Below are 22,801 nucleotides of genomic sequence, written 5' to 3'. Positions count from 1 at the left end.
CCACTAGGCTAGGAGTTCAGCAGAATCACAATGAGTGTCCCAGATTGCTTATTAAGCGGCAAAATACTTCATTCACAACAACAAAAATTAGGTCTATACATCATACAACATCTTCTTATACATTTGTTTCTATACATCATCAATTATACATGCTCTGATATAAACAACAATAAACAAAACAAACTCAACTTTTATTTGTCTAACCGGTACATGATTCAAGACAATAACATTAAGAATTAAAAATAGTTTTGTCTGTACATTATATATAAAGATTATAGATTGTCCTGTGTGCAAACCTGAATAACTAATATCTTGAATATCTGATTAAGATGCTCATCAAAAATTATAAAGCATAGGCTTAATACAACACATTTGATTGTATACCCTTTATCCAGTTCAAAAGCATGCTAATTCATTATTATTTTTTTTTAACTTTTTGACATATATTAATAAATCTAGATCACTGTGAAATGACATTGGCTAACAGTTCAATAAGCATATTTAAAAACACTCAGTTAATTCACATACAGAAGAAAAAATAATTCTGACTGAATTTCATATTGATAGGTTGTATAAATGCACAAATATACAACTTACCTATTGTATACATATATACAAAATCTATTTCCCAAATCGAAAAAAAAAATCATGTGAAATGTTTCAAATAGAAATATATACAAGAAATATCTCAAAACAAAAGTAAATAACAAACAAAAGAACAAATATGTAAAAATAAAAACAAACAATCCTAAAATCTTTGGTCATATAGTGATGTTCAACTGATTAAAATATATCCTGTGTCCACGCTTCACAGATCTGACAATGCTTGATTCTACTTCCTGTTTTAGAAATCTTTTTATTGTTCTCTCTATTTGGCTTAATGATACACACCTTCAAAAATTTGAATGCTGAAATTTCATTGGCTGATGTAATCAATACCAGAACAGAAAGTAGAACAGTGTTGTCAGATTCTTGTAAGTGAAGCTGAGGCACCGGGGTCTGTATATTAACCAGATTGATGCTTTCACTTTAAGAGATTCAATAACCAGTGAGTTGGTCAATAGGTAATAAAATACAATTTGTAAGTTACCTAGCTGAACCAGATAGTTAAATAGCTGCTAAAATATCAAAACAGAAAACCAGAGATAAATTATAACAATTTAATATGTACAATAATTTTTAAATACATTCTTGGCACAATCTATAGTAAACAAACAAGTACCATTTGAATCTAATTCATAACTTTATATACATTAAAATGCAATGACAGATATTATGAGTAAATGCAAATAAATCAAGTAAAGCTATACAAAAAAATCTCTTGAATTTGTCGGGTCATTCTATTTTTGAAAGACATAAAAATTGTATTTCTAAATATATATAATGACTAGAATCCTGCATCTGATGCTTCTTGAAAAATGTCTTACAAAGGCAGTGCAAAAATAAATGCAAACCTGCCTAGCAGTCACCTTTCAAAAGCTATCATTGCCAATTGAGGACATCTAAATTATTCTTTGCATGAACAAAGCATAAACTCTATAAATTAGTACTTTTAAAATTATTTATACCAGCTGAATTTTTATTGCAAAACTTTATTTTTACCATTTATGATTGGAACATGACCCATGTATATATATTACTTCATTATGATGGGGACATAAATAACACAAAATCTAAGCAAAATTTCTCAAAGGCTGTTTCATTCCATTGGTAATTACCGGGATATATGCTCAAATTAAATGAAGATGATTTTTATGAAATGATAGGGATTTAGGCATTCATTAGAATTCACTGGTGCCAGTGACTAAAAAAGGATATTCAAGCAAAGTTTATCATATGAAAATGTCCAAATATATGTATAATCAACAAGATAATTTAAAAAAAAAGTGTAATATCAGAGAACATTGTTAAAACACATTCTTGTGTCATGAAAATTCAAAAATACTGTTTAATTATAAAAGTTAGCTGCACTCTGCATCATGGTACCATACCAATCAAAGTGGTCCTTTGATTTAATATAACTTTATCACAGTATTATCACAGTCAATGATTAACGGGAAATATCGGATGGACTGTCACTATTATAATGTAGGTCACAGAACTCTTTTATTCTTTCACAAGCTGTTTCAACCTTTTCTTTTGGTATAGTTAACACAATACGGAAAAAGTTTGGATACTGGAAACACTACAAAATAAAATTGATCAAATTAGCAAGAATTCCCAACATTTTTTAAACATAAAAAAAGATTATCTCCCCTTACCTAAGATAAAAGATTGCATTTTCACCTCTCTTATTTACTAATTACCTATTCAAGTGGAAAATTATACATTTTAATATGCTCCTAAACACAGTATATGGCCAATTGAACAGTCACTCTTATAAGTATTTAAATGATATATAATTGGTCATACAAACTTGTAAATACAAAGTACAAGTAACCAATTTTGATGTCAGATTTGTTTTTACTGAATCTAATAAATAAAATGCTTCTACCTTGAACAGTTGTGGCAAATTTGGTCACAATATTCAAGCTTGATACTGTCTGTATTTGGATTGTGATCAAATTTTTGACATAATATAGGTTTTTGACACAAAAATAAATGTGGTCAAAGATCTAACAAATCTATTGCGCAATACTGTGCAATTGAAAATTTCTTCTTGAAACTTTTCAAAAATTAAAATTTGAAAAATTAAAAAAAAAAATATGAATCCCTCAAAAAAAAAATGTGAACAAACACCCCCCCCCAACTTATTGAAACCACTGTTAGAGCAATAACCCCAAAATTCAATCACAGCCTCCGCTTTGCTATATGGAACATTGTGGTATAATTTCAGAGAGATCCATACAATTACACACAAGTTATTGGAAACTAGAAAAATGCTTGTTTTGGGCCCCTTTTTGGCCCTTTAGTCCTAAACTGTTGGCCCCTAAAACAAATCCCAACCTTCTACTTTTGGTTTTAAACATTGTGGTACATTAAACTGTTGGCCCCATAACCCCTAAAACAAATCCCAACCTTCTACTTTTGGTTTTAAACATTGTGGTACATTTCAGAGCAATTGACATACTTATACACAAGTTATTATCTTGAACTAGAAAGATGCTTGTTATGGGCCCCTTTTGGGTTTTACCATCATCCCCAAAATCAATCCAAACCTTCCTTTTGTGGTATTGAACCTTTTGAAAAAATGTCATAAAGATCTATTCACTTAAACTAAAGTTATCATCCGGAAACCAATGTGTCTTTGAACAACGCAGACGACATCATACCATTATACGATCCCAAATTTTTTTTTGCGGTTGTATAAAAATCATAATTATAACAATTTTGATAATAGTTTCTATAATAAAAGGATGCTAGTCATGTTTAAGTACCAATTTTGTGATTTCAGAGAACAAGATATTTGAAATGTGCTATAAGTGCAGATTCCTAAACAAATGGTACCTACAGTTGCTTAAATCAGCATCACTTGTACTCTGTTGTACAGTTATCCCATTGGAAACTATACCACATCTCCTTATTTCAAGTATTGCAATAGTTCACCAGTTCTTTGGATCATTTGAGTGCATAACAAAAATATTTCAAATAATAGGCGTGTGTCATAAATTTTTGTTTATCCTCATTTACAAAACACTTACTTTGGCTGGTAAACAGAACACACTCTGTTCAGAAACAAGTTTTTCTGTAAAATCCACATCATCTTTTATATTTTGAAAATTTTTGGTATCAATTCCAACCTGCAGCGAAAAATAAACAAAATAATACAGAACCATATTCTGAACATTGAACTAAATATGTTTGTAGGACACAATGCCCTTTGTTACCTGTAGTCTTGTTGTTTAACATACATTTTTACAATATATATGATTGACTAATGGTGTTTTAACGCCACTTTTAAGCACCAATTTTGGGCCATTTAGTGGTGGTTATAGGTGGAGGGAGCCAGATGATCAGAGAAAACCACTGACTTTTGATATGAAAACTGACAATCCTAGTCAATTAAGATTGGAGTCAATTGCACCTGCACAAGCGGGTTTCAAACTCACAACCTCAGTGTTGACTAGTGATTACAGTCATAGAACTACTTAGACCACTTGGCCACAGAGGCCCTGCAATATATGAAAGAAAGTCTATTTTAGTGGATAATTAGCTAATAAATTGAGGTGCTCCTGAATTGGAGGAAGATTCTTAAAACAGAGTTTTACAGAAAAAAATGAAAAAGATCGTTTCTCTCCCTGATCTCATGTAGCCCCTCAGACTTCCTGTTTACTTTGAAAGTTGTTGACCTACAAATTAAAGTATTGCATGTTGATGTTTGAATCATCTACAGCAAACATCATTATGTTTAAATTTAACAAATACTATTTTTTAATAAGTGCACAATATGAATCTTTGAGAATGATTTAAATAACCAGTGAAGGATATCCCTGCTTATGCGTAGTGTGGCATTCCAACAATGACGTCACTATAAAATATAATGTAGGTTGGATATATTTAAAATATCTCGTCATACTGATTTTTCCGGATTGTAAAAGAAACGTAAATAGTGTAAAGGAGCTCAATATACAATAATTTCGAGAGAAACAGAAGGGAAATGTGTAAAAAAGTGTTTAAAGTCGATTTATTCATTTGTGTCTCCCCATCTCATCATTCTCAGTAAGATTTGTTGAGGGGTTTTCCACACTATAAAAACAAAATAAATGATGTGAGGGAATGTCACTCTGGTCAACCCCATTGGGGATTGACGGCTTGAAGCCGTCTTCCCCAAAAAATGGTAGTCCTCTTCAGTTATGATAAGTCAAAGGCACCTGGCCACGAGCAGGATTTAAACTGACAAATTCAGAGAAAACAGGATAGTGATTGCTGCAAAAAAACTATTTAGACCACTAGGTTATCAACACCCCTTACTCAAATTATTCTCCAATGTTGTAATATGAGTATATCTTTTGTTTTTTATATCATAATAACTCAGGATACCAAAAGTATCCATTTCAAGGTTTGTTGTTATGCATATTTAGTTCTGTAACAAATATTTTCTGTTTAAATTTGTAAATGTATCTTTCTTCCAACTCTAAATTTTCAAGGATTTCCATGGCCATGATTTGCCCTTTTTAAAAACCCACTTCCTTCACCTACCATCATGTACATTGCTCCTTGAGGTTTGACTGGTTTTAATCCAGGTATCTCTGATATCAGCTTGTAGAATAGTTTGGCATTATCTTCTATATATTCCAAGGTTTCTGCATAAAAACTCTTTGGAGTGTTTTTCAGGATGTCTTTCAGTGCAGACTGCACCAGGGAGTTAGGACCTAAAATTCTCTGTGACAACGAATTCAGTCCTTTTCTGATCTATCAAAATAAAAACATTAGATGTTAACTTTCATTTAATATTAATTTAAATAGAGGTTCTGTTCTACTATTATATTTAAATAGGGTAGGTTATGAATTAACTAAAGAATATATGCTTTTGCAATAAAAGTATAAATATAAAAATCAATACAAAAACAATGAAATGAAAATTAACTAAGCAAAGAAGAAATCTGACATTTAGAACTTACAATATTTTATAATGTATCACATTTTTACAATATTGAAAATATAAAAATAGGGCTTTTATCAAGCTCCTGAGAGTTGAACATTAATAACACATAGTTCTAATTTTCACATGACTGTTAAACATATTTTTTCAGTCTAAATACCTCATGAAATGCATTAGATCTGTCGTGTACAACAATCCATCCCATTCTCCATCCTGGGACAAGGAATCTGTAGCAGAAAATATAATAACCTAAGTATGATATTCATGTGCAGTCAAATTATTGTTGCTTACTCATCTGAATCCTAAACTTCAAACATAATGACCAAATATTAAATTTGTGTTTAATAAATCTAGTTCATTAATTGCATGACACGCAAAATGCTTTTAGTCTTAGGTCAAGTGATAAATAAAATGCAACAGATTTATGACATTTTAAATCAATTCCAAGTTCAGAATTTATAAGAATTTATGAAAATTTTCTATTTTCCTTTAATTGTTTTTGGAAACATAAATGTAGTAAAATGTAGATGTTCAGTTATTTGCTATCAGTCATCACGGGACATGATTTTTTTTTATAATTTTTATCTAATTAGCAATCAGAATGATACAAGTAAAATATAAACCAGAACAAAAACAACAATCCCAATATTAAGTCAGGTACAAACAATCTATTGCCTGACCGACTCTCTCACCTTCATATGACCTTCAAATCACACTCAGCTTCTGACTAAAATGTTTAAACTCCCCTTTAAATAAGAAGAAACAACAGTCAAGGATCTGCCGAATACTGGCAGGCAATAAAACAATTATTTTAAGCATTTTCATTCACTAATTTTTTGTTCGATGTATTTCAATCATCATGCATCATTTTTTTGGTAAATTAATCTGAATTGGACAATACCTCAAATGATTTTTTTCAAGCAACTAGAGCATGTTAAAGCAACATATAAAGATGTATCTTATTATGTTTCATAATTGCTTTATGCATTACATGATATTGTCATATGATAATTTAGAAATCTGTGGTGATTTTGGTTGATGTGTAGTTTGTATGATCAGTAGGTGTGATAAGGAACAATTACATTTTGTTACTGTTATATGTGTAAAAACAGTCAACAAAATAATGTGAAGTCATGAATGATTACAAAACATTTCAAAATTTAGAAAGTTCTGATATAATATATAGTGACTATTTCATCAACATATTACCAAATATTTTCTTTAATTCTAACATTTTTTTATGGTGAAAAAAATTCTGACATCATTACATTTTTTTTAAGTATCACATAATTTTCTGACAACCATTTTCCAAAGTGTGCAAAGAGCATTCTCACTAAAACTTTGTATCAATTATTTGAGAAAAAAATTTCTTGAAGTGTATACAATACAAAGAATCAGATTTTTTCAATGGAAATAAAAGTTGTGGGTTTTGTAACACAAACTTTTTTCCTCGGAGCATCCTCTTTGCACATTGACCATTTAAGCTAAGCTTCTTTTTAGCTATGCTTCTTTGTATAATGAAATGATCATATGATACAGGTATTAACATATATTCATTAAGCTAATTATTAAATGCACTATGATCTCTTTTTTTCACAACATGTAGTTACCTTTGCCACTGGACATTTAGCAACCAACAATCAATCAATCAACAAGTAACCTTAGTTCTACAAAAATTGACTTTATTTCTAACTCACCTTTTAGTAAGACCACTGCAGGACAAAATAGGCACAGTTTTTGATACTGATGCCATGGAATGGTACTTGTTCTCAGAAAATACCTACAAGTAGAAATATCTCAATAAAAATGTGATATTTAGATATTTTACAATTCATATAGCATTATACAAAATAATGTTATTGACAATCACCCATAAAATTTTAAAAACCTTGTTTTATTCATATCATAAAAAAAAAAAAAAATATTGTTACCTAGCTTATTTGGTATTTTCTAATTGTTGTTTATTGTTTAAATGTATATTAAATCTACAACTTGAAAAATTCTACTAGATATCACCAATATAATGTGGATTGATTAATATTAGTTGGAGACAAATAATCGTAGATTTCATGGGTAATGGTCAACCAAAAAATTAAATGTTAAACGAATGACAAATTTTGTATAAAATCTTCTATGCAGATTTTATCAAAACCACGAAGTTAAATATCCAAGAACATTTAAGTTTTCCTAAATCCAAGAAAATTGGTACCCACGAAAATAAATGAAACCAAACTACTTACAAAATGTTCATAGATATCATCAGCAATCATAGGTATTCTGTTTCTCTCCAGAACTTCTAATATGTCCTCAATGTGTCGTCTGCTGTAGACAGAACCACATGGATTGGATGGACTGTTAACAATGACTGCTGCTGTATTCTCATCCATCTGAGATTCCATGTGTTTAAGGTCCACTTCCCATGACTTTTCAGGCTACAAGTAACAATAAATTGTAAATTACAAGTTCAATGGACCTTGATTACTAAATACACTGCAGGGTTCAGAGATTTGAATATTCTCAAGATTGATTGATTGATTGGTGTGCTAGTTTGTGGGAGGAGTCAGTTTTTATTGGTGGAGGAGTGCCAGAGAAAACCACAAAATTAGGATAAAGCATATGCACAATGTTGTGCAGCAAGTTTTGCCTGTACAATTTACATATTTAATGTTCTGACCTTTTAAAGCTTGCAAGCAATTATTTTTCTGTATATCAATGAAAAGTGTAGCAGACACATTCATTTCAAGTAATGTTTAAAGAACCATTATCAATGACAATTTTATATAGTATTTATTGTGAACTTGTTCTCGTCCTGAATATGCATGAAATATTTGCCACTGGACGTTAAGTAACCAACAATCAATCAATCAATCCCAGATGGCCTCTATTGTGACAAGACCTACCTATTGTATTTATTGTGAACTTGTTCTCATCCTGAAAATGCATGAAATATTTGCCACTGGACGTTAAGCAACCAACAATCAATCAATCCCAGATGGCCTCTATTGTGACAAGACCTACCTATTGTATTTTTTGTGAACTTGTTTTCGTCCTGAATATGCATGAAATATTTGCCACTGGACATTAAGCAACCAACAATCAATCAATCAATCAATGACAATTTTCATTTATTAACAAGAATGTGTCCCTAGTACAAGGATGCCCCATCTGTCCACGCTATCATTTTCTATGTTCAGTGGACCGTGAAAATGTGGTAAAAACTCTAATTTGGCAATAAAATTAGAAAGATCATATCATAGGGAACACATGTACTAAGTTTCAAGTTGATTGGACTTCAACTTCATCAAAAACTTTAACCTGAAGTGGGACAGACGGACGAACGAACGAACGGACGCACAGACCAAAAAACATAATGCCCATAAATGGGGCATAAAAAAGAACCCATTCCTCTATACCTACCAGCAGATCATAGAATCTGACTTCAATACCAAGAGATTCTCCAAGAGTTTTGTAGATTGAGAATCCAGGTCTAGGTATGAGAATATTCTGTCCACGACTAGCAAGAACTGTTATACACAAGTCTAAAGCACTGGAACAACCATTGGTCAGTATCACATCCTGAAAGACAATTATAGGACTTGACACTATTATCTATGGCAATAACTCTATACATCCAGCTAGAGTAAGCAAAAATCTAGAACGAAAAATATATTTTCTATTTTTAACATCTATTGATTTTAAAACCCACTTTAGACAACTATATTTAAATTAACTTTTATTATTTCTGAACATTCATTTGTCCACAGAAAATATACTTCTCTTAGATACAAAGACTATAATTGTATAATATAGACATATATTTAGATGTGTATTTACCTGAGATGTAACAGGGGCATCATGGGTAGATGTGTAATCAGCTACGGCTTGTCTAGCTTCTTCATACCCTGTTTATAAAATATACTAATACATCAGATTTCTTGTAAAATTTCTTGTTACTAAAAATAACGTAAAGTTCAATGTTGCTTACATATTCTGATTTCTTTCTAACCCAAACTATATTTTTTTACTGTATTTTTGACTGAATTGATGTCCCAGACAAGGAAAACCTTAACAAAAACATGTTCAAATCCTCCAACCTGATGAATAAATTTGTGCTTTAAAAATTCATCAGGGATTTTCAATTACAATGTAATGGCAAGTATGGACAAAGATGGTATTCTTTTTTATATGAAAACATGAAATTCTGCTGTAAAATTGAAAAGCTTCATTACCGGTACTACATAATTTTAGTGATGCAGCGTTGGGCGTATTCATTTGCGCCTATTTTAAAAATTTTCATTCTTTCATTTGCGCCGATTTTATATTTGGTCCTAATTAGATTTACAGGTAAGTTAATACTTGCACAATTACAATATACCATTGGTGAAATCTGGTTATAAATTTTGTTCGCGTAAGTTTAATAAATAAGTTAATTTTGATTGCACACTAAAACGAGCCGAGGAGTCAATACGTTAATCATCGACAGTCATACATATCAGAAGGTCAGTGTCCTGAAACATAAAAAAAAACATATCTTACTTGTGTACCATAAAATCGTAAAAAGCTAGAGTCATAACGGATTCAGCTGATGGTATGACTACTATCAACCCACAGAACGAGCATAACCATGTGGCAGATGATCGAAAGGCAGAGGCTAAAGAACTACGGGTACGGTCAAAAAAAAAAGAAAGTCTGTAGATATATCTAGTAGGCCTTCTTTCACCTCCTCGTGAGCAGGGGACAACAGTTATATTCATGTTATGATTGACAATTCATAACATTTGTACAACTGACTAACGGAAGAGGTCTATAATGATAAATGAAAAAATAACATGACTTGGATAGTGAGCTGTCTCATTAGCACTCATACCACATCTTCTAATATCTATTCACCTGTAATTTACCTGTAAAAATATCGGCGCAAATGAAAAAAAATTTCGGTGCAATTGAAAGAAAAAATCGGCGCAAATGCAAAATGCCGGCATCGTTGGTACTTGGAGTTTACACTAATAGATTAAAAGAAATTTACCTATAGATGGATTGTAACCATTGTATTTGTGTGATCTAATTTTATCAATTACAGCCTCGTCTATTTCTTCTGGAATTGGCAAGTTTCCAAATACTGTAGGATCACCTGAAAGAAAAGTACTTTTGAAAGATTCAATTCACATTTCAGTGATATATGGAAATAAATGGGGAAAATCAATGCTAATCAATATTTTATTGGTTTCCCCACCAAAAAAAAATACTGACATTTAATCAGGTTGATCTAAGTTATCTTATTGGCAATCGTACCACATCTAAAAAATTTATATTAAAAGCAATAATTTCTTTAGATAAATAAAAAGACTACTTAATATTAATGCAAACCAAAGTACATCAAACAAAGATAAAGATGATTTAACCAAAATTATTATATAACACATTTAAATAACTATTGTTCCTGTACTTGTTTTGAATAATAAGTTTTGAAGAAACTTGATATATAAAATGTAAAAGTATAGTTGTGTTTCAGAAGTCAATAACAAACCAAAATTTCATGCAAAGTATGTGTTAATATTGTCTTTATGTATCGTATATATTGTGTATTGTAATGCTTGATATTCTATTGAATAAAATATTATTATATTATCATTATGCAACATTTTCAATGTGAACTGCTCCAGTTTGTAGTTTGTATAGATTTTTTCTTAAACAATGGAGAGTTGTCGATAAATGAACACTTAAATATAGGGATGTTTAAATAGAATCTTTAATCACTCCAAAATTGGAGCTGCACAACTTCAACATGTGTGCAAACTTTCTGTGAAGTTTTAAGTACATGTATCTGGGACAATATGCTTAATTAATTTCAGGTACACTGTAATAGTGACATGTTCTTTAGTTCCTTGTGTCCATATTGAATACTTCAGTGGCGGATCCAGAAATTTTCATAAGTGGGGGCCCACTGACTGACCTAAGAGGGGGCCCGCTTCAGTCACGCTTCAGCGATTCCCTATATAAGCAACCAAATTTTTTCCCAAAAAGGGGGGGCCTGGGCCCCCTGGGCCCCCCCTCTAAATCCGCCTCTGTACTTAGATGGTTGTTTCAAAACTGAGACATCAATATTTTAATACTTTGTGTTGGTCTTTTAGTGTACAAGTTTTGTTCTTTATGATTCTTTCACAAGTCTTTATTCCATGATTGCATAAATATCATAACTTTTTATTCAATGATTGCATCATAAGTTTTTATTTCATAACTGGCAGAATCATATATAAGTAATTATTTATATGACAATGACTAATGTGTTACAAAATTTAAAGGTTATATTTTTTTAGCAATTGTAAACATACATGTAACATATACCGGTACATGCATGCAGTAGATGTGTCAAATGTTAGGTAAACAATGTTTATGTCTGTTAGGTGTCTGCTTCCATGTTAAAATTGTCTGCGTATTTAAACTTTAAGCAATTTTTGGTCTTCAATGCTCTTCAGCTTCATACTTTATTTGGCCGTCACTGATAAGTCTTTGGTAGACGAAATGCATGACTGGCGCAAATACAAAATTTCATTCCTTGTAATTATGATGAGTTTATTGTACAGTGTGATTTTTTAAAATTACAACAGAATTACCTATAGATAATGCTATCATTGGTTTCTTTGGATTGGGTGTTATTTTCATTCCATCCACAATACTTCTGATTGGATTAAATGTATTCCTTGCCATTTCTGACATTGGTACTGCATGCCAAGTCTTCATACGTTTTACTTGAGGTTCCATTCTTCTTTTTTAATTGAGATTACTTAATTCTGAAATGAAAAAGTGATTCAATTAACAGACAGAATCCAAAGTAATTTCATAGTTTCCCAATGAACAAGTAATGTTATCGTTTATCTCATTTTCCCCTTGTACATTGTATAAAGAAACATACATTTCTTAAAACCAAAACCAGAACACATTTTCTGCTGATTGCGCTTAACAACATGAAACATTTATGTCCAAAAGTCTGACAATTTATACAATTATTCTTCCCTGCAAATCTTCTGAAGGGACAGGGGATGACAGTAAAATAATGACAATAATTCTTTTTAATATTTACAAACCGGTGTTTGTCTAAAGGAGTAAAAAATCAATGTCAGTCTGACTTTCTACAAAGATTTAATGTTGTTTTTTATTTAGAGTTCATTCAACTCATATTCATTCTATTACTACATTTGTGTACAAAGGTCATGTCATGTTGCCTATATATTACCGTTATTTATACTTTATAATGTAGATTTATTTCTAGCTGTTTTCATGTGCATAGAATAGAACATGCAGTCATATGATGGTCTTGCTAAAGTGACTGTCTGGTACACATGAAATATTGGTGTATTGATCAGATCCCAACCTAATCATTTTCAAGGAATATTGTGACGTCAGACCAAAACTATACAAATCATGGGTCAGAGCTGTTAGTTACAATTTATTTCTGTTTGAAACTGAATTTTCATGAATTTCAATGTAAGAAATGGAATAAGCAAATATTTGTGTCAGAATTTCAAAACAAACTATGGCCATATAAAAACCCAAACTTTAGCGTCATTGGTGGTCAAGTAACCTGAATGACATTGGAAAGAACCATGACTTATCAGCTAGAAGTAATTATGGAAAAATAACTCTTATTGAGGTTGTTCATTAGTTTTTAAAATTCTGTTGTGGAAGACTTTCACAATATCAAAGTTGTTAGTTGTTAAAACTAAAATAATATAAGGGTAAACTTTTTTTTCTTCAAAAGAACCTCTAAGACTGTTATTATTTTAGTACTTTTAGTGTATAACTATTTACGAACTTACATAGTCATTTTTAGCAGTAATGACAAATTGATATCAAAACTGAATGCTGGTCAAAATACTTATTTTTATGAGAGTTATAACCATCAAAAATGTTGAAATTGTAAAATTTGGATTCAACTCAATGGAATTTTCAAGACTCTTTTTGTCATGTATAATTTTGAGAACTTATTAAGTATATTTACCCAATCTGAAAATTCACATAAATAGCATTTAAATCATTTTGTTCATTTGTTTCCAAATATTCAATTATTTTTCTCACATGAAACAACTGTTTTGATCGCAGTAGATATAAACACAAAGCACATGGAATCGTATGTTTCATAAATGTACTAAATAAAGAAGTCTTGCCAAATTTTTAGGACATCATTAATAACCATGTCATTCTATGTAAATGTCCTTTACATCTGAATAAGTAAAGTAATAAATAGCTTGATGTGAAGTTTGACCAACTTTATAAGTTGTATTTAAAAACAATATATTCCATGATACATGTAACTGAGAAATAAACTTTAAGACGACCATTGAAAAAATAACATTGAAAAAAAAATCCAGTTATTTTATGTTATTGAAAATAAATCATTTTTTTTTTTTTAGGTGAAAAACATTTGTCCTGAGAAAATAGCAACCAATGCTCTTTTTTCCTTATCTTGTGACAGTTTAGTTTAAAGGATTTTGGATTTTGGTTGCATATATACATGTATGGAAAATACAGGCCTGGGCTGACCATTAAGCCGAGTTTTTCGGCACGGGACGTTTGCGCTTTTTCATAGGACATTTGCGCTTTTTTTTGTGGACACTTGCGCTTCAAAACATAGGACATTTGCGCTTTTTAAAAATGGACATTTGCGCTTTTTACATAGGACATTTGCGCTTTTTATATATATATATATATCTATGACTTCCCTCCTCTTTTATCCGGGCTTGGGTGGGACCGGCAGGTTTGACCTGGCAGAGTTAAAGTCATTCTTTATGGTTAAAAGTTTAAAAATCCATTATAGCACATTCATGTCATAGCACATTGTTGATATATGTTTAAAAGTTTAAAAGTAAACATTCTTAAGAAATAAAATCAAGTACTGTCATCACAATTACAAGTCAGTCTTAGCTTGATATTTGAAGCCCAATGAGTGAACAAATTTTGCTCTTGTTATCTGCCCTGATTGGAACTTAGCCCACATCTCAAATAAATGATCGAGTTTCTCCTTCTCAATTCTTGACTGGGGAGCCTGTTCATCAATGTACCGAATCTTAATATAATTTACTGACTGTTGTTCAATAATGGTCTTCAAAAATATAAAAATGGCAGGATGAGTCATGTAAAACTGTGCATTGTAGTGAGCATGGAATGATTCTGGACCATTTGTTGTACGCTTACTGTAAGATGGCTGTTCAGCCCATAATACGTAATGATTACTTCTCATTAAGATTACAGGTAGTCGACTATAGGTAAAAAGCGCAAATGTCCGGTCAATTTAATACAGGTGAATCAAAATTAAAAGCGCAAATGTCCATAGTATTTGAAGCGCAAATGTCCTATCGTTTTACAGGTAAAAAAGCGCAAACGTCCTGCGCCCAGTCATACATTGTTAGGTTAATTGGATAGATGCAGTGCATATTAATTTATTGTATACAATCTAAAAAATGACAATCTTTTGTAAAAAGATCCTTTTCTGTTTTTGTTTTATTTAGCATGCATACAGAGTCTATTTCATTCAAGTAGTGAAGAAGTAAAAATACATGCAAAAATTTAGTTCTTGGGCTTTATGACGAGCAGTTCATAATATACAAAATAATGGTTCAGGTCAGTTGCATGGTGAGAATAGGATATGACAGATCAACTTTATTTTAATTGGTCTTAATGCACACATCTCATCAATAATTACAGGATGTACAAAATCTATATATGCAAAATATGAAATTCTTTATTTCATCAATAAAAAATGTAATCATGGATTTTTTTTCACTAATCCATGCTCAAGTTGAGAAGAAAAATAACATACTGAATATATAAGTAAATGCTTATTCTTATAAAAAATATGAGTAAAAGGATTTCTAGGTTAAAAATAATTCCAAAAATTTCTCAAGGTTAAATTTAATATTCTCTCTCTTTTTCTCAATTTGATTTATACTCTCCAATTGTTTTCTTTTGTATTTTTTGTCAGTAAAATTTCAAATAAATTGGGAGGAAAGAAAAACAACAAAACCTACCTGTTTATATGTTAATATGTCCTTAAACTGTTCCACTTATTACTTGTCCTTACACTTATACAGGTAACCAGTGGAAGGTATTTAATGTTATGTTTATTACAATTGGTCATCAGTGAAAAAATCAATAACCAACAATAGGGTGTTAAATGTCAATTATTTACATGTATGTAATATATGATGACTGCCAGAAGGTCATTAGGTCAGATATATATATATTAATAATCCTAACATTAAATGTCCTTACTGGTTTTTAATGCCTAATTTAGCCACTTGATGTCCTCCCACTTAAATCAGGTAAATGGTACCAAAATTAATGTTTACATATTGGAAACCCTCCACTTAGTTTTAATACAATCCAGTTACCCCTACATGTCTGCTTAGGACATTTACCAAATAACAGGAAAAAATTGTGAAGAGAAAAAGACTAAAGATTTTGAAAGACTTTACACATTTACCAATCCATTCTTTAGAATTGAATGAAAAGTATATAATATATGACATAATGTGTTATCATACAGCCTTTGTCATCTGCTACACAAACATTGATAAGCCCAATCAGTTGTCTTTAAATTTACAGGTAAAATGTTTTTTTGATAACAAGAGCCAATATGGTCCTTGGTTAGCTAACTTCTTGTAATATAAACTAAATTCTCTTATTGATAAATCTTGTCAAAGAATTTCTTACAGTACTAGTTTAATTTAGAAACAGAGTTCTCGTAAAGGTAGTGGTCCTAAGGTTTTGACCACCAAAATTTGCAAAGGACCAGCACATTTCAAGAACTCTGCAGAAATGGCTAAAAGTAATCTAAAAAAGCTGAATTATATAACATTGTATAGCTAAAATGTATAAATTTTAACTCCATCTATGATCAGATTTATATTTGTTTTGAATGTGAAAACAATTTCAACAGCTGAGAAAAACAAAATACAATGATTGCATCATGCATGTCAATAAAATATGTATGTCAACAACTTGTAAAATATATGTGCTATGCTAGCATACCAATGAAATGATCTATATGAATATCTTCTCATTATAGTATACATGTACCATCTGGTACATAGTATTTGTGTATACATTGGTTTTATTTATTTGAGAAAAATGGAACAGCAGTTACTGACATCTTCCAATATAAATAATAAGCATGTATAATGAATTATCTATCCTTGGTTTTTTACTGCTGGTTTTTTTTTCAGAATCATGATTACCAATGGTCTTACAATCTGGGGTTAGGTAACATTTAAAATTTGTCATCCTTATTGATGAATCCAAGTTAATATTTCTGCATTTGGCAAACCCTTTTTATATTTAGGGATTTAATATACATTTTGGAGAATAAAACTTGATGCTGGCAGGACTGTCACTCTGGAGGCTCACTTAGTAAACATATAATATGCAAGATTAAAATCATTTGAATCAGCGGCAGCAAACTCAAGTTTTCACCCACTAAGTAAGATTGTGATTGGATTTAATCAAGATTCAATTGGAGAATATTCTTTTAAAATTGTCATTATGGGCAGTAACTCCTATAATTAAGTCAAAAAAAATATTCATGTTCACTTACAAGGCTATAATCGATGATCAGGTTTGCTGTTTACAGTTTCTTTCTATTTTTCATAGTTCTCAAGACATTTACCATATAAGATAAACCATGGGTACATTCAAAACTGTAATTTAAGGGTATTTAAAACTTTAAATATCTGTTGTCATTTATGCTGTTTAAAATTTCTATCTCTCTCTCTCTGTATTTTTAAGATGGCAAAAAAAAATTACCTGTAAAATGTTGTCATTCAAGGACATAAACTCCTTTAAGAAGTTGATTGATGATTTTTAAGCAAGTTGACTGATTTCTAGATTTATTGTACTAGTACAAGTCTAGCTTACAGTTTTTCTCTATATACATGTGCATGATATATACAATAAAATGCTTCGCTGAGCACATCCTGATACAACTGCAGAGGTTGAACCCTGAACAGTTGGGGCAAATTTGGACACAATATTCAAGTTTGATACTGTCTGAATTTGGATTGTGATCAAATTTTTGACATAATATAGGATTCTGACACAAAACAAATGTCAAGATCTTACAAATCTATTGTGCAACACTGTGCAATTAAATATTTCTTCTTGAAACTTTTTATAAATTTTGAAAAAAAAATGAATCCCTTAATAAATCTTGAACACCCCCAATTTTTTTTTTAATCCACCCTTAGAGCAATTAACCTCACTATCGATCTCAGCCTTTCCTTTGTAGTACGGAACCTTGTAGTACAATTTCAGAGAGATCCATACACTTAAACACAAGTTATTGTCCGGAAACCAAATGTGTCTCCGACTCGGGATGACGACGCATATAACATGTACAACATCATACCATTATACTATCCCCAAAAAAAATTTGCAGTTTTATATCAAGCAAGACTGGCAGATTTTTGTTATGCTTTAAAATATTGCAGCCTGAAATCCTTTGCAAAAGAGTCTGTCTTTATCAATTATAAGCATACATAAGTTTCAGATGGTATTACATTTTATAACACTGACTTTGAATTAGTCCAGGTAATGCTTTAAAATATTGCAGCCTGAAATCCTTTGCAAAAGAGTCTGGCTTTATCAATTATAAGCATACATAAGTTTCAGATGGTATTACATTTTATAAAACTGACTTTGAATTAGTCCAGGTAATGCTTTAAAATATTGCAGCCTGAAATCCTTTGCAAAAGAGTCTGGCTTTATCAAATATTAGCTTACACAAGTTTCAGATGGTATTATACATGTATAACACTGACTTTGAATTAGTCCAGGTTTACATTTCATATCAAAAGCGGGACAAGCACGATAAATAAAGAGCACCGACACGAAACACGGAAAATGAATAAGGGGAAACATGAAGCACCCACATCAAAACAAACATGAGAAAACGAGAAATAAAACGTCGAAACACCTGAAATAAAAAGGTCGAAAACATTTCACGAAAATAACCCTTTACCACATACCTCTACAAGTGTTTTTTCTTCAAAGAAAATGGTTTGAAATTTAATGAGAGTGCCAGTTACATAATGCATATATTAAAGTCAACCATTTTATAAATTTTATAAATGGAGTTGCCAACATAGTTCGACATATCATATGTCTTAACTTCCGATATTTGGCAGTAGATCTACAAGGTATTGTAACTTTTGAAAATAATCACGGAAAAGAGTTGAATTTTATAACTTACAGACTTAACAATCTTATATCACTGCTTATATAAAATGTAAATTACAAAAATGAACGAACTGTAAGTCTGCACCCAATAAACTGTTTCGTCAGTTGGTCCGAGATCACCATTGTCGTCCCTTGATTTTCGTTGTCCACAAATATAGTCCCTAGTGTTGAGGGTTGGTTACTTGCCATTAATTTTTATACCCCTTCCAAATTTATTTCTCCATGTTCAATGCCTCAAATTGCAAGGAGGGGGATGAAATTACACTGTAAAAAAATTTGGGTCCAGAATTTTAAAGGAAAGTAGTGATTTGGTCCAGCTGAAAAAGGTTGAAAATGAGCACTTCGGAAGCTGTCAAAAGATTTCAAGACGCCCTAAACATAAAATTGTCCATATTTTGAGTTAGAGGCGATGAAGTTTTCTATAAATTTGATATAATTTGTCCCAAAAGTAGTACAACACACTGTAAAAGTTTCTTTGAGAAAGCGCAGGTGGGATTTTTTTTATTTTCATTTATGTTCTAAAAGAAATGCACTACGAATTAATTGTGTTCTCGGACCTAAGAGGTGAAATCTGTAAATATAGAATTTGTACTCTGGCAACTTCCCTTAATGATTTGATGGTGTCAACTTGTCAAATAGCATGAAACTAAAGGATTTAAACTTTTATTTTATAGAATTTCTGCAAAAACGACCAATTTTGGCATTTTATTGTCAAAATAGGCATTTTATAACTTTTTCAATATTGATGCATAAATGGCATCCTGACTTTCTATCTGACAGGTTTTAATGTGTCAATATTTGTGTTTCTATGCCTTTATCTGCTTCTTTTACTTATTTATGAACTCTGAATCTACAGAAAAGAAATTTATCTCAGATAAAATTTGCAAAATGTGTTGTATAAATGACCCTTGTCTAACGCCTTGTTCGGATGCAGTCAATAGTGGGGAACTTGGTATATAAAATTTGATGTCCATATTAGAGACCTCACTAAATTTGTATCAAATGCACTTTACAATGTCTATTGTACCTGTTTCATTTCACATAATATATTTCTTTTCTTCTGTAGGATAGCAAGTGGTTTAAATATAAGCCTGTTGAGAATAAATTGCATGCAAGTTTTTCCCTAAAAAGGCAAAAATCTTTGTTTCAGCCCATACTGCTTGTAAGAAAAGTTAATTGCAAGAGTCTTTTTGTGTTCAGATTTGTTGTATCATGTCACATGAGTATAGAAATGATAAAAAAGACACAAATTTTTATTTCTTATAGCCTCAACATGCACTTTTTAATGTAAATATGTGGCAAGGCCTAAATTGACCCTAAATTTTTTCCAGTCTTACTTGGCCTAAGACCCTTTTAAACTAATATGATATGTTATTTGTAACTTTTCTTTCCATTTAAAGTACTTTAAATACATATGTAAGGATTATTTATAACCAAAAAGCTTCACAAATTTAAAATTGCTGGAAAATATTACATCTTCATGTAAGGCTCCCCTTCATTGAAAAACCTAAATTTTTAGGGGCAGGCTCATATAAATTTGACTTTTGAATAATTATGCCAAGTCTGATAAATCAAATGAGTACTCTATTGCTTTTAGTACATGATAAGTTATATATTAAGGCATTTAAAAAGTATTTTTTTGCAATATTTTAATTTTCAAAGCCCCAAATGTTGATAGTTGAAATTTTTCAATTTTAACGTCAAAATTTTACACGCAAAGATGAGTATAGAACTTAATTTAATGTCTACAATATACATCCTATTGACATGAAACTTTGTAAGCAGTGTTATAATACATTAAACTTTGTTCATACCAAGTTTTTTTAAGATTTGTCAACTCTTTCTACCCTATTAGGTCCGAGATCACCATTGTCGTCCCTTGATTTTCGTTGTCCACAAATATAGTCCCTAGTGTTGAGGGTTGGTTACTTGCCATTAATTTTTATACCCCTTCCAAATTTATTTCTCCATGTTCAATGCCTCAAATTGCAAGGAGGGGGATGAAATTACACTGTAAAAAAATTTGGGTCCAGAATTTTAAAGGAAAGTAGTGATTTGGTCCAGCTGAAAAAGGTTGAAAATGAGCACTTCGGAAGCTGTCAAAAGATTTCAAGACGCCCTAAACATAAAATTGTCCATATTTTGAGTTAGAGGCGATGAAGTTTTCTATAAATTTGATATAATTTGTCCCAAAAGTAGTACAACACACTGTAAAAGTTTCTTTGAGAAAGCGCAGGTGGGATTTTTTTTATTTTCATTTATGTTCTAAAAGAAATGCACTACGAATTAATTGTGTTCTCGGACCAGTTATGGTCACTTTATTTATATGGTAATCAGATTTTTAATCAAGCTCATCATACAACAGTTTTAAAATATATGATCCTCACTTACCAACACTTTTAAGTCTCGTTTTCCGTGAACTATTCTGTTTAATTTTGCTTGTAAGTTGTTTTTGTGTGGTTTTTGTAGACGTAGATGACTTTACCTTGACCTTCTTCGTTGTAAACAAAGTATGATTGGATTAAAAAGTGGGCAGGTATATCCTGGTACCTTTTTGTCTGAATTTAGCACAGATCTATCGAAGCAAAACAAGTACAAGGAACCAGTTACTAAAACTTTCTTCACGTGGACCATTTCAAAATATTCGGGGGATATTTCAAAATGTTCAAACAAATGATTTTTTTTTTATTAAATTTGATTGAAAACAGACTTCCTTTTTTTTTTAGCTTTTTCAGAATTTTTTTTTTTTTTTCGCCTTATGTTTTTTTTTAAAGCTGTTGAAGTTTTGATAGTTGACTTGCTGTTTTCATTGGTACAGGGCAGTTTTATGAATTATGATTTTTTTTGGAAAAAAAAAGTTTGTTTCCAGTTTTGGGAGAAAAAAATAATTTGTTTATGATCCTGAGAAAAAAAATTGTTAGTTTCACCCTCAGCTGCCACTATATGTTATGCTAAAATTGAAAGAAAAAAATTGTTTTCGACTTCTCGCCAAAAAAATAGATTGTTTTTCGACAAAGGCGAAAAAAAAACGTTTGTCCAGAAAAAAAAATCCATAGCCCCCCCCCCCCCCGAAAATCGAATGGTTGCTGCCTTAAGTTATAAATAAAATGTTCCAATGAATGTTTTTTTTTTTTTAATTGTTTTCTTGTTTGGAGGTGGCTTTTCAAAAGGTGCATTTTCAAAAGTCTTAAGCACGATAATAGAATTTCAACATGTACATGGTACTTTTCACGAGTAGCCATGCAACAACTTATTACAAAGAACCCCCCCCCCCCCCCCCCTATTTTATTTTTATAAACTGAAAAAGAATATTTCCTTTCTCCATTTATACTATATACCTGACAACATTTTTTTTCCAATTACCTGTGTACATTATTCTATTTGGCGGTATTTTGTTCAAGTTTTTTTTTGTATTTAAACCCCGTATTTTATTGATTTTGTATTTACAATATGTCATAGATCAAATTTATTCATTCAGTGTATGTTCACTTGTGTTAATAATATAATATGTCTTTGATTGAGTTGAACCATTCAATTGATATTTTTTTAAATTATTATGTCTTTCTATGTTGTGATGTTACACTATTGTTTCAGAAAAGGGTGAAGGTTGGTACCTACTAAAACGTAAAACCCTGCTGCATTTGTTTGCACCTGTCCTAAGTTGAGGAATCTGATGTTCAGAAGTTGTCGTTTGTTGATGTGGTTCATAAGTATTTCTTGTTTCTCGTTTTTTATATAGATTAGACCGTTAGTTGTTCCGTTTGAATGTTTTTTCACTAGTCATTTTTTGGGACCCTTTATAGCTTGCTGTTCGGTGTGAGCCAAGGCTTCGTGTTCAAGGCCTTAATTTGAACTGTAATGGTTTACTTTTACAAGTTGTGACTTGGATGGAGAATTGTCTCATTGGCACTCATGCCACATCTTCTTATATCTATTATCACTATGTTTTGAGAAACTGACTGGTATATCTAAAAAAAATAGTATATCTCTACTTACAAATCAAAAGATTGTTTGCCTCTATATTAAAAG

At 31.0% G+C, this 22,801-nt stretch overlaps 1 protein-coding gene across 2 annotated transcripts; it reads right to left on the bottom strand.

Annotated features, from left to right (window-relative positions):
- Nucleotides 1–179: 179 nt before the first annotated feature.
- LOC139525579 (tyrosine aminotransferase-like) lies at nt 180–21,302 on the bottom strand. Of its 2 annotated transcripts, none has more exons than XM_071321067.1 (11): nt 21,164–21,302; nt 12,157–12,333; nt 10,569–10,673; nt 9,377–9,444; nt 8,960–9,118; nt 7,783–7,974; nt 7,240–7,322; nt 5,703–5,769; nt 5,140–5,352; nt 3,642–3,740; nt 180–2,185 (listed from the first exon to the last, which is right to left on the bottom strand). In XM_071321067.1, the coding sequence occupies exons 2-11, from the start codon at nt 12,302–12,304 to the stop codon at nt 2,051–2,053; spliced, it is 1,269 nt and encodes a 422-aa protein (XP_071177168.1). In that variant the 5' UTR covers nt 12,305–12,333; nt 21,164–21,302; the 3' UTR covers nt 180–2,050. The 2 variants fall into 2 exon arrangements, with proteins under 2 accessions (XP_071177168.1, XP_071177169.1); XM_071321068.1 differs by lacking the exon at nt 21,164–21,302 and adding an exon at nt 15,568–15,750.
- Nucleotides 21,303–22,801: the final 1,499 nt, after the last annotated feature.

Source organism: Mytilus edulis, chromosome 5 (genome assembly GCF_963676685.1).
Source record: "Mytilus edulis chromosome 5, xbMytEdul2.2, whole genome shotgun sequence".
Classification (NCBI taxonomy): Eukaryota; Metazoa; Mollusca; class Bivalvia; order Mytilida; family Mytilidae; genus Mytilus; species Mytilus edulis.
Note: the sequence above shows the minus strand (reverse complement) of the source record. Positions and strands in the feature narration are given on the sequence as shown.

What these genes read in the sequence shown, in the direction of transcription:
- LOC139525579 (XM_071321067.1), bottom strand. Translation starts at nt 12,304, where the DNA reads ATGGAACCTCAAGTAAAACGTATGAAGACTTGGCATGCAGTACCAATG. An exon ending in TGCAGTGGTCTTACTAAAAG is followed by an intron (nt 5,770 to 7,239) that starts GTGAGTTAGAAA and finishes TTTCTGCTACAG; the next exon opens with ATTCCTTGTCCCAGGATGGA. An exon ending in TGTTCTGTTTACCAGCCAAA is followed by an intron (nt 2,186 to 3,641) that starts GTAAGTGTTTTG and finishes TTTATTTTGTAG; the next exon opens with TGTTTCCAGTATCCAAACTT.